The sequence below is a fragment of the Helianthus annuus genome, chromosome 15 (genome assembly GCF_002127325.2).
Source record: "Helianthus annuus cultivar XRQ/B chromosome 15, HanXRQr2.0-SUNRISE, whole genome shotgun sequence".
NCBI classification, from domain to species: domain Eukaryota; kingdom Viridiplantae; phylum Streptophyta; class Magnoliopsida; order Asterales; family Asteraceae; genus Helianthus; species Helianthus annuus.
In genome coordinates, this window is record NC_035447.2 from 132,232,352 (window position 1) to 132,244,957 (window position 12,606).

At 37.5% G+C, this 12,606-nt stretch overlaps 1 protein-coding gene across 1 annotated transcript; it reads right to left on the reverse strand.

The window, feature by feature from the left end:
* Window positions 1–10,183: 10,183 nt before the first annotated feature.
* Window positions 10,184–11,440, reverse strand: LOC110914242. Its single transcript, XM_022159048.1, has one exon. The coding sequence runs from the start codon at window positions 11,438–11,440 to the stop codon at window positions 10,184–10,186; it is 1,257 nt and encodes a 418-aa protein (XP_022014740.1).
* Window positions 11,441–12,606: the final 1,166 nt, after the last annotated feature.

Here is a 12,606-nt window from a genome sequence, read left to right on the forward strand (position 1 = left end):
AAAATAGATAGATCAAGGTTCTTACCACTAGCTCAAGGCTAGGGATGATTCAAGAGTAGAAAATGAGAGGATAAAAGAAAACAAGAGAGGTCCTTCAAGCTCCGAGGCCACCAAGCTTCCTTGTATGATATCTAACACCCTTCTATATATGTAGATTGTATGAAGATGAATGATTGAAGATGGTTGTGTGGGGGATGAGGTTCGGCCGAGAATAAGGAGAAGAGAAGAGAGGAGATGGTGTGTGTTTAAGTGCGTGTGAAATGAGCTCTTGATCCTTCAAGTCCTTTTATAAACCATGTTCCCATTTTAACTCTTGTGTAATATGTTTAGTAAAGGTTATACATATCTAATATTTAATTTAAATAAAATCAACTAAGTGGGGCCATGTGTTGGCCGTAAATAGGTTGGGGGGGGGGGGTAGTAGATTAGGGGTTAACTAGGTTGATTACAATCTAGTTCAATTCTAAGTGTTAGTTACATGTCTTGGTTATTAGATATTTTTTGGAGGTGTTATGGTGTTCGGGGACCATAACAGCTTGGAAATGTTTAAACAGTGCTTCTAGTGTAAATTTGGTGTTTCGGGTAGTGTCCGGTTGTTCGGTTGGTTACTGGTTTGTTAAGGTGCTAAACTACGCAGTTTAGTGTGCTTTATGTATCTTTTTGTGACACTTTTGATTCCCGACACTTAGGAAAGAATTCAGGACCATTTTACCATATTTCTGCATTATATTAGTGTGTTAAAATGCTGATTTATGCTGAATTTTGCTGAATTCAGCACTTTGGGTGAGTTTTAGGCACTTTCCGGCACTTAAACTATCACTAAAAAGGCAGTTTTGGGATCCTTACTTTCCTATACACTACACTAGTGTAATACTTAATTTCTGGCTCATCCTGTGTCTTAATGCACTGTCTGTCTATGTGCTGAGTTCTGTCAGCATATTCCTGATTTATCAGAAAACTATGCTTAACTATACTTAATGCATCATTTAAGGCAATACAGCTTTCATGCAATATTGGCATGACATTACACAATGTATGATGCACATATATGTATAAAGCAGAAATCAGAAAGCAGTTAATTGCAATTCAGCACATTCATTAAGCACTAATCATGATTAATTAATTGTACGGATACCTGGATTTTTGACAGTTGTCACAACATTTGATCAATGCCTCGATAACTTGAACGAATGTTATCCCGATGTGAGGAAACTAACCTCGCCCTTAATTGGGAAAAAATCCATTTCATGGTAACGGAGGGAATAGTACTCGGTCATAAAATCTCAAGCGAAGGAATGGAAGTGGATCGGGCAAAAATAGAAACTATTTCCCGATTACCTCCACCATCCTCCGTTCGAGCCATCCGAAGTTTCCTAGGACATGCCGGATTTTGTAGGCGATTTATCAAAGGCTTTTCGAAAATATTTAGACCTCTAACTAAATTACTTGAAAAAGATGCACCATTCATCTTTGACAAGGAATGCAAAAAAGCTTTTCTTACCTTAATAGAAATGCTAGTCAATGCACCAATCATGTTAGCGCCTGATGATCGGAGTGTCGCACTCCGGTCAAAGATAATATTTATATACCCAAATTACTCTTAACAAATAGCTAGTGGTAGTAAGGGGTCGAACCACGAATAGTATGTGGTTTGCGAATGGACTTGATTGATTATAAACGGTTGTCACAATTTATGAAGCTTACTAGATTAATTTTGTGTTTTTGTTTAATTGAAAAGTTTGTGAAGTATCTAATGAAATCGATTGAATTGATTAATTACTAAATGTTAACGATTCCAAGAAAACTTGATTAATAAAACAATATGGAATAACAAGGTTCACACCCGGTTTCAACAAATGCAAGACCAAGGATTACTATGCGTTTTAATTTGATTTACTCGCATTAATTCATTAACGGGTCAACAATCACAAAGCGTAGGTGCCAATCGCTATCAACGTCATAGACAACGGACCACGATGCTCTTCGTTACCTTGGACTAGCAAATCCTATCAAAAGACAAGGCATAAATACGTGTATTCATTTCACAAAGTCAAATTTAATCACTCACTCGATAATTCGTAAATTCAATACAAACGTAGGACAATTGTCTAAAGATTCAAATGTAATTCAAGTTGTCACAAATCAAACATCAAAACATAATAAACCCTAAATCTTACAAAACTCTACACCGGGGTGAAACCTCCAAGAAATTAGCCACTCATGGTGAATGGGACTTGATCAACCGATGATGGATACTCGAATTGGGTCATCTTGAGCTTGTGGAATGGTGAAATGGTTGAGGGTTAGGGTTTGGTGAGTGATAATGGTGGAAGTGATGATGGTTAGATGAACTAGGGTTTGTGAATTGGTGATGAGGGTGAATGATGATGATGATTCGGATTGTAAGAAGGATGATGATGATGATGATGATGATGATGATGATGATGATGATGATGATGATGATGATGACGATGAAATTGGATGATTCAAGTTGTCACAAATCAAACATCAAAACATAATAAACCCTAAATCTTACAAAACTCTACACCGGGGTGAAACCTCTAAGAAATTAGCCACTCATGGTGAACGGAACTTGACCAACGGATGCTGGATACTCGAATTGGGTCATCTAGAGCTTGTGGAATGGTGAAATGGTTGAGGGTTAGGGTTTGGTGAGTGATAATGGTGGAAGTGATGATGGTTAGATGAACTAGGGTTTGTGAATTGGTGATGAGGGTGAATGATGATAATGATTCGGATTGTAAGAAGGATGATGATGATGATGATGAAATTGGATGATGGATGGATCGATTGGATGGATTGGAGATGGAATGGTGGTGTATCTTGGCTCCAAGAACAAGTTCCCAACTCAAATTAGAGTGTAACCCCCGTTTCTTGGTCGAAATTGATGTTATAACTCGTCCCCCAACTCAAAAATCAAGTTTTTTGCGAAGTGAGAATGCAGGTGGCGTCGCCGACGGCCATTTAGGGCGTCTCCGATGGCCCCTGGAAGTCTCAATTTCACCCGACGGCTTAATCTACTGTTTATGAAGGTTTCTGGCCGACGGAACAAACCAGAGGGCGTTGCCGACGGCCCGTTTGGGCGTCTCCGATGGTGCCTCTAAATACCATTTTTGTTTTCTTCATAACTTCTTCGTTATAACTCCGTTTTACTCACCGTTTTCGCCCACGTACTCGTAATTCAGCCCTCTATCATGCCATCTTCCAATATATTCATTTTAAATCCATTAACATCCCCCAAAACACATCCAATCTTCGTGATTAACCCGGTTTTGTTCATTTCACATCCCTGGTTGATCCCGTTCGCTCCTGGTGCTCCGTAAAGCTCCCAAATAGCTCCTTAAACTCCGTAAGACCCTGCAAAACACAAATCCCGTTTAAAGTAGGCTACTCGAGATTAAAAGTTAAGCAAATACATGAACTTAAACATTAACGAACACCGGTTTTCGCCCACGTATCACATCCCCACACTTGTCGTTTGCTTGCCCTTAAGCAAATCTGTTTTACACTTTCACGTGGGTCGAACGAGAAACACACTTCACATTCTTGAGACGTAATTTAAGGTCTGAAGTCATACTCAGTTCATAATTTTTACAATTTTCAAAATATTTAGCGATAAATGATAATTCATATAAAGATGATTATCCAAGATTAACCCGCCCTTGAAACTCACAAGTCATACACATCCCTCACAATGTTCACTTCACTTGGTTTACAAATTTGCTAATTATAATGATGTATTAGCACTTTTAATGTAATCACTCAAAACCGAATAGAACACGTACCCGCATAGGCTTACAACTCAATCATTCTCCACTACCGAACACGAATAGTATGCACATGTCAAAAGGTCTTTAAAGGGTTGTAATGGGGCTAGGCTAAAGGTGTGGAATAGGATGTTTGAAAGTGGCTATGGTGATGAAAATCCGATTTTTATTACAAACGACTATACTAGCAACCCAAAACTAAATATAAACATCAACAACTATGAGGCAACAACTTTCGCCTTTTATTCAACAACTACTAACACATCTTTTTGTGTTTTTCTCAACGGTTTTTTTTTCATTCTTTTTCATAACATTTTATGAATTTTTTTTTCACGTAAACAAATCACAACCATACAAGCATATACTCCTATAATCGAATTTTCATCACACGGGTTTAAAAAGAAAAGGCTTATGTTTATGGGCTAAATGGGTTGTCAAACGAAAGGTTTAGGCTGAAAGTTAGCTACTAAGAGATAAATTTTTTTGGGTAAGGATAGATAAATGGTGTAAAAGAAAAAAGGTTGACCTAATGCCTTAATCATTCTTGTGCTTGTATTCGGTCTATGGTCTCAAACGTATCAAAAGAGGCAAGTTCTACAATACATGACTAATGGTCCACTCAAACAAAGAAATATGTGTATATATAATGTATACAAATGGCTTAAAATCTCACGTATAAGGGTATGGAAAATGATATACATAAATTGCAAGTTTCTTAGGCGGATTATTCCCAAATAACCACCCGCTAAATACCCGTCATGCTATTAATTCGAACTTCACCATGACAAAAGACCAAATGGGTTGTGTCATCCCTCGTTGACTTAGTTACTTTGTGCTTTTAAGATCGCTTCAAACAAAGACATTTTGAAAAATTTTTGAAATTTTTCCCCATCCCCACACTTGAGGTAAACATTTTCCTCAATATGTAGTGTTTGAATGAACGGGTCAAAAATCATAAATCTTTTACTTACTCCCCCATCCCCACACTTAAGGTAAACATTGTCCCCAGTGTGTAAGAACTAGACTTTTAAGTCGCACAAGGGATGTGACACGACTAGCTTCCCCAAAATTTCACCCCGGAGAATAAAATACAAATTACATTCCACTTATTTGCTAACTAAAAATCAAAGGTAAAAAGAAACGTATGCACCTGGTTTTTCGCTAATTCCTCGTGTGCTCTTAATCTTTTCAACAAAACGGTCGTCTCCCGAACATAATGTACCTACAAATCTTAACTCTTGTGTAGAAGCATGCTTCTCACAACCATTAAAATTTGTTAGTTACCTAGTTCTACCACTTTTATGAAAATATTACCAAACCATACGTTATTTCACTTTGATTTATGTGGAAAAAAGGTACAATAACAACAAACCTAACTCACTTTCGTAGGAATCACGGTTGCATTTAACGTATGCAACAAGCCCTTTTAAACCTCCCGATAGCTCGGGAGGACGAGTAGGTCTCGTGAGGGTTATATAGGGAACATACCCACAGAGTTCATTTAGTCCTAAAACGAAATAACAAAATTATACAACAACACAATTAGACTACAGAGATAAACTAAAACGAATTGTGAAAGGAAATATACAACAACAATTAACTTACCACCTCATTGTGGTCGAATGGCTGTAGGTCCCCTTGATGTATGGATCTTTCACATAATTGTATATCTAACCTAGAGTGCGGAATCCTCTAGATCAGATTTGTTACAGAAACGAGTAGAAAACAGAAATTCCAATCAAACAGGTCTTCTATTGATTATCCAACTTGCAGTTTACAATCAATTCAAGACCTCACAACCTCACAACCACTATCTGTGATCTTGTCTAAGAACCCTAAATTTGAAATTACTTTCTCTCTCTACGTTTTCTCTCTCTAGCCAGCAAGTTTTTCAAAACCCTTATCACAAAACATGTTTATATACCACATGTCTGTGAACTGGGCTTCCTACATGGACTAGGACATTTTCCAAGCCCATTACAATAATAAACTCACTAACCAATAAGCTAAGCCCAATACAAAAAATCCAAAGACTAAATAATCAAACTATTAAGCTGTTGTCACCGAATATGCACCAACAGACTCCCCCTTGACAATAGCTTCATAGTGTAACTATGTCTTCAAACATCTTGTGTTCTTTTGGTCTTTGGATAGCGTCAGCTACACAGCTGCTACACAGCTTCTGACATCAACAGACTCCCCCTTAGCTGATGCTTCCAATCTCCAAAACTTTCATTCATTGTAGATCAATTAGCTATCCTTGGTTAAGGAAGTAAGCTCCAACTCTTCATATCTCTTACTCTCAGCAATGTAGTAGAAGGATCCTACCATGCATCTTCACACATCTTCACTTTACTCTTAATCTGCACTTTACTTGTATTCTGCACTTTTTTTTTGATAACTGCATCAATCTGTTTAGAAACACAAGCAAGTATCTCGAAAAACCATTAGTCTTTTTCACATTTAAAGATAAACCAATATTTTATCTTAAATTGCAAAAACAACTACCTGTCAGTTCAAAATGGAAGTCTTTTGAAAAGAAATATTTTTGGTATTTTTGATTTTTTTTTCAAAAAAAAACTAACAAACTAAACTAGACTAAAAAATATTTACAATTTCATCTTTTTGTGAGAATTATGTGTAAGAAGATCATATCAGCTAAATCAAACTGTTTTCACACTCAGCAGTTAATATTTTATTTATTTTCGTGAAAAGCAGTCCAAGACGATTACCAATATGTTTGTCCACTTAAACAAAATGCATGAACATTTCAAGTACCATTACCGTATGATACGTTAAGGTAATTTTATTACTGATATACTAGCGTATCCCACTTCAGGATATACCCCCGCGATCAAGGTATGCACAAAGATTCATCGTAGTAGGTGAGTATACTGCATTCATCTATTTTATTTTTCAACGTTTAGATAATTGGTGAACAGGTCAGTACTTCCGTACAGCAAAGAGACCAAAATATCTAACGAGGGCTAAGACAAATACCATTTTTTGGTACAATTTATGCTTTTTGCACTTTTTTGAATGACTCTCTATGAGAGCTTCTTCATTTATGGGATTTGGCATTTTTTGCTCTTTTAAGATATCCTGGTTGTGCCTAGGTCAGCATGTATCTGGATGCAGCAGAAGGACAACCCTGATATCCCCAGATGAAATAACAGTATAAAGAACCAAAACCTCAGATTTTGGCAATCTATCAACGCAAGATTTAAGGTCATTAAACCATACACCACTGATGTGTTCCCCACTCATATTCAGTTCATGTATGTTTATATCACATTGGTAAGTTGATTATTTCAAGCTTTTTGCCTACTGGCACATCGTATGATGAAGCTGCTATCACACTTAAGCAATTTAATTCATTTTCAGTGTGACAGTCTAACTTGTTGATATACTATCATTTCTTCTGTTTCACACCATGAAATCTCATTTTTTTCAATTTTTCATTTTTTATGTTTTTGATTTTTCAATGTTTTTGGTTTTTTTTTAAATTGTTAATTTATAACTTACTCCCTCTAAACACACGCACTAACTAAACTCTTTTTGGTTTTAGGGAAATTTCTCCCCCTAAATTTTTGTTTTTATGGAGCAAGTTTCAAAAACACAAATTTAAAAACACAAACAGACTCCCACTTCAATCTAACAATAAGTTTTTCAATGTTAAAGTCTAGAACAAACAAGACAATCACAGAAGTAAATAGTTCGTTACCCATGTTAACCTACTATCCACCTCAGATGCTTTACAGGAATAACCATTGTTGAACATATCAACAGTCCTTCTTGGTCATCCTGCACACACTCAACAACTCGGTTAGACTTAACAACCCAAACCTGACCGGTTTTGGGTCGACCATGTAAATCCACATAAGACGCTTCTAACCGATATCCATCACACCTTACTTGTGTCTTGGATGTTGTACTTGTTGTTGAACAAGATTTATAACTTCCACTAGATCTTTGATCATAAGAGTTCCAATAAACTCTCGGATTTTCTGACCTTTGAAAATTATTATCTTGATACCTTCTTCTCCCATTATCATACCATGAATTTTGAAAAAATTTTGGATGTTGTTGAACATTCGAGTTACTAAAACCCCTATGTTCGTTTCTTCTTTGAAAATTTCGATTACCAAAACTCTGGTATCGATTTTGATATCCAAATTTTCTATTTTGACTTTGAAACTGATTTGATTTACCATTAAAATGACTAAATTTTGTAGAAAAACTTCTTGGTCTATCAAATCTTCTTGTTGTTGAAGTCTTTGATTGAAATCTTGGTTGATTATATTGACAATGTTGTTGAACATCATTATTCAAACCAACCTTGTTCCCATCCTTAACCTCATCAACTTTTTCTTTATTTTTTTTCAAAGGACAACAACTCGCCACGTGCCCTTTGTTGTGACATCTAAAACAAGATTTTGTCTTGTAATTTCTCTTTTTCTTAAATCTCTTTTTAAATGTTTTCTTCTTTTCATCTTCAGTATCCTCATCTGATTTATGAGGTGTACTGTTAGACTCAACAGATTCTTTCAAAGTAACTAGACTACTTGGCAAGTCCGCAGCTATCGGATCCACTACCTCTGGTGCAGTGGGAACAAAATTAGTTAGCTCATCTTCATTTGGTAAAAACGAGTAATCTTGATTCTTAGAAGATGAAGCTTTACTAAACCCCAAACCCTTTTTATCATTACTCTTTTTCAAACTTTTTTGAATGTGAGTCCTAACTAATGAAGAATTTCCAAATTTGTCTAACTTTCCTTTAAGTTCGATAATTTGGTCTTGTGCAATGGCCAATTCCCTGCACTTTTCAGAAAATTCATTAGTTTTATCCTTTACAGTTTCACGAGCCAAATCAATGATCTGTAACAGTTCATTGACTTTGCTTGTTAAACTGCTGATTTCTTGTTCATTTGATTTGAGTTCATTTAAGCAATTTGACTCTCTTTTAATCAAAAGAACATTTGACTCTTTTTGTTTTTCCAATTCAGCTAACAGAATTTTGTTTTGCTCCGATAGGCTGTTAACTTTACCTTGTAGTTCTTATGACACGTATGACTTACAGGTTCTGATCTTGCCTTCACCTCTGTTGTAAGTTCATTCACACCATTCATGCACTTTGAAACTTCTGCATGTTTCTTCTCAACATTCTCCTCATCAGCTTTTTTCTTCTCTTTTTTCACAGCATCTGCTACCTTATCTAAAGCAAGATCCCCTACACTCTGTCCTGATGAACTCTGATAACGTTTTTCTAAAACTTCCCACAGCTCATAAGAAGTCCCATAGTGCTTGATGGTATGTTTAATTCCCTCAGGCAAGGACATCTTAATCACTGCTAAAGCTTTCTTCTCAGCATTAACCATAAGTTTCTCAGATTCATCCATCTTGTCATAAGAAATCACTTTTATCCTTCCTTCAACACGACGTGTAGGAGCAATGTATCCATCAATCATACAACACCACATTCTGAAATCCTCACTCTTCACAACCGATTCAAACTCCTCCTTCCAAACAGCATATTCTTTAACATTGGTAAGCTTTGGCCACTTTTTAACTTTCTCACCAACATTGTCCACTTTAAACATCTTTAAACACGTTTTAACCATAACCGTACTGATAAACCGTACAAAATTTTTCCGAAAACAGATTTTACCAAATTATACCGTTAGAATCGTCTCGAAAAAACGAATCCAATGATATATAATGTCGAAAACCCAATTCGGAAATTTCCAGTGTTTTTTTTAAATCCAACGAGTTCAACGGTGCAAACGGTTTGTCGAGATGAGCTACGGAACAAATTCTATTCACGAAAACGTTAATTCCTGTATCCGTATCTAATTCCTCCACAAAAATAAATACTCCACCTTTTAATTCCTCTAGCTAATTTTGCTGGCAAACCAAGTTAATTTCGCCGGGTTACGATAATTATGCTGGCAAGCCAAGTTAGATATGCTGATAAAGAAATTATAATTTTGCTGGTAGAGTAGATATAATTATCCTGACTTTTTAAATTCGCTGGAACAAATTCGCTGATTAATTCCTCAGATCACTTAAATTCGCTGGGTAATTCCTCTGATCACTTAAATTCGCTGGGTAATTATGCTAGCTGATCAAATTCGCTGGTAAATAATTTCGCTAGCACGACGTCTAGTAACTTCGCCGATCACCGTAATAATGTCGCTGAGGACAATTAAAACGGTCACCAAAGTCGCCTTTGGATTTTAATTTCGCCGGACACCGATGTTAAATTTGCTGGATCAGATAATTCCTCTGATTTATCAGCGGAATTGTTAATTTTGCTAGAAAATTTTGGAAACTCAATATGTTTGAAATTTCTGAAGATTTTCCATATTCTTTTAACAATTTCCTGCAAAATCAACCTAGAGTGCGGAATATCTAACAATGGCGTGCTTGCCGCCCACGAACTCCTCAAAATCACCCACCGGTGATTCATACCAGTTGTTGCCAAACGGTCCAAACTTCCGCACCTCTTCTTCCTTCTTCTTTTCTTGAGGTGACTTCTTCGCCTTCTTCTTCTTGACCGTCTTCTTCTTTGTTTCTCCAAACCTCCCAACCATAGCACATACCTTTTTGTTTGGATTCATGTCCTTTTTAGGACACTTATCCTCACCGAGTGGGTTAGTAAAATTTGAAAAAACATTTAAATTTAATTCCCGGTCACCAAACTTCATGCTTACCGTTCTCGTTGCACAATTTATTATGGCATTAGCAGTTGCCAGGAACGGTATACCCAGTATGACTATCGGTTGGGTGTCCTCAACACACCTAACATAGTCTACTACCAAAAAGTCAACTGGGTAGTAGCAATCATCCACCTTAACAATCACATCCTCCACCATCCCTCTTGGATGCGTGGGAGTCTGATCGGCCAATACCACGGGAGTACCAAACTTTTTTAATGGACCAAAATCATATTGGTCATACAAACTCCCGGGCAAGATGCTCACACAAGCTCCAAGATCTAGGAGCGCCCTGTTAATTTTAAATGTTCCAATTTGAATTAGAATAAGAGGATCTCCTGGATCTTGAGCTTTTTGGGGAAGAGCACTCGATAAAACAGCACTAACATAAGATATCAAATCAACCGGTTCAGGTAATTTGTTGTGCCGTTTTTCGATGCTTAACTCCTTTAAGCATTCCTCATGAGCCGGAACCTTTTTAATGTTATCGAGTAACGGTAAATTAATTTTTGCTTGTTTAAAATTTTCCCACCTCTTGTCCTTTGGTGGGTACCGTTCCTCAACTTTTGATGCATTAATCGGTTTAAGTTCATTTAAACAATTTTCACAAAAAGAATTTTTAGTTATATTTTCAGTTTTAGTTTGTGAAATCATTTTTTGTTCATTTTCACTTTCCGGCTCATCACTTACATCTTCCACTACACCATCAACGAATTGTGGTAGTGGAATGCTCTGAACACCACAAATTTCATCATTCGGAAGAAGACTTACCGCGCTAATGTGTACATTCCTCTCATTGCTCGTGCTTGAGCTTTGATGCTTCTGGTTCATTGTGGTGTCACTTGGGAGTTTTCCTACATTTCCCCGCATTTGAGCTACCTCTTTAGCAAGTTGCTCAACTTGCTTCGCCAACACCTCATGAGATTTATCCCTCATCTAATTTGCCTTTTTCATCTCCTTGATGTCACTATTGGACTCCTTCACTACATTCAATAGTGCATCTATCTTGGCACTCAAATCATCACCACCTCCTTGATTATTCGTCGACCCGTGACCATCTTGATTGTAACCTCTTTGGCGAGCTTGGTGCGAATACCCACCTTGATTTCCCGATTGGAAATTCGGATTCATTTGGTTGGAGGCATTACCGTACCTAAAGTTAGGATGGTTCCTCAACCCGGGTGGTAAGTGTTGGAGTTCATATCATATTTCCTCCGGTCCCCATACACTTGATTCACCTCCTTGGTGGCTTTGGCAGTTCTCAGTCCGGTGACCGATGTCTCCGTATTCTCCACATACGGCGTATTGCACCGCATTCACTTCTCTTTTCTTCATGCGAGCCAACTCCCGCTCTAACGTTTCAATCCTATCCTTAGAACTCGCATCACGGTCGGGCCAAGACCTTGAGGTGGGGTGCTTTTTGGCTCGATTAGCCGACTCTTTCGCCTTTGACCTCTTGCTCTTGCTCATCCTTTCGAGGAACTCCCAATCGTCGTCCTCATGATTGCTCAACAAGGTTCCATTACTAGTCGACTCAAGGTGGTTCCATGTCTCATCATCCAAACCCCTTACGAAGCATTTGACCAACTCCCATTTTTCAATTTGATGATGAGGGCATTTCGGAATCTATTCCTTGTATCGAGTGAAAGCTTCATGTAGCGGCTCACTTGAAAGTTGGAGAAAAGACTGAATTTCATCTCTAACATCATCGGTCTTCACCATTGAGTAATATTCGTCAAGAAGAAAAAAAGAAAAACTTGTTGCATTTTAGCCCATGTGCGAATACTACCCGCCGGAAGTGTGAGAAACCACTGCTTCGCCTTATCCATCAAAGAAAATTGAAACAGTCGAAGCTTGACCTCTTCCAAGGCGAAATCATGCCCTCCAATAGTACTACATATGGCTAAAAACTCCGCCAAATCAGTATATGGCTCATCATTAGTCCTCCCATTGAAGTGGGGGAGGATGTTGATGTAATGAGGCTTACAATCGAACATTTTTCGTTCACATACAATCAGTGAGTCATTGTCAGTGACCACCGGCCTAAAACGGTCATTGACTCCTCTTGGAGGTTGTTGACGATGACGTGGACCGTCAACTTC

Excerpts from the sequence above, each read along its gene's own strand:
- LOC110914242 (XM_022159048.1), bottom strand. The coding sequence starts at position 11,440 with ATGAGGGATAAATCTCATGAGGTGTTGGCGAAGCAAGTTGAGCAACTT.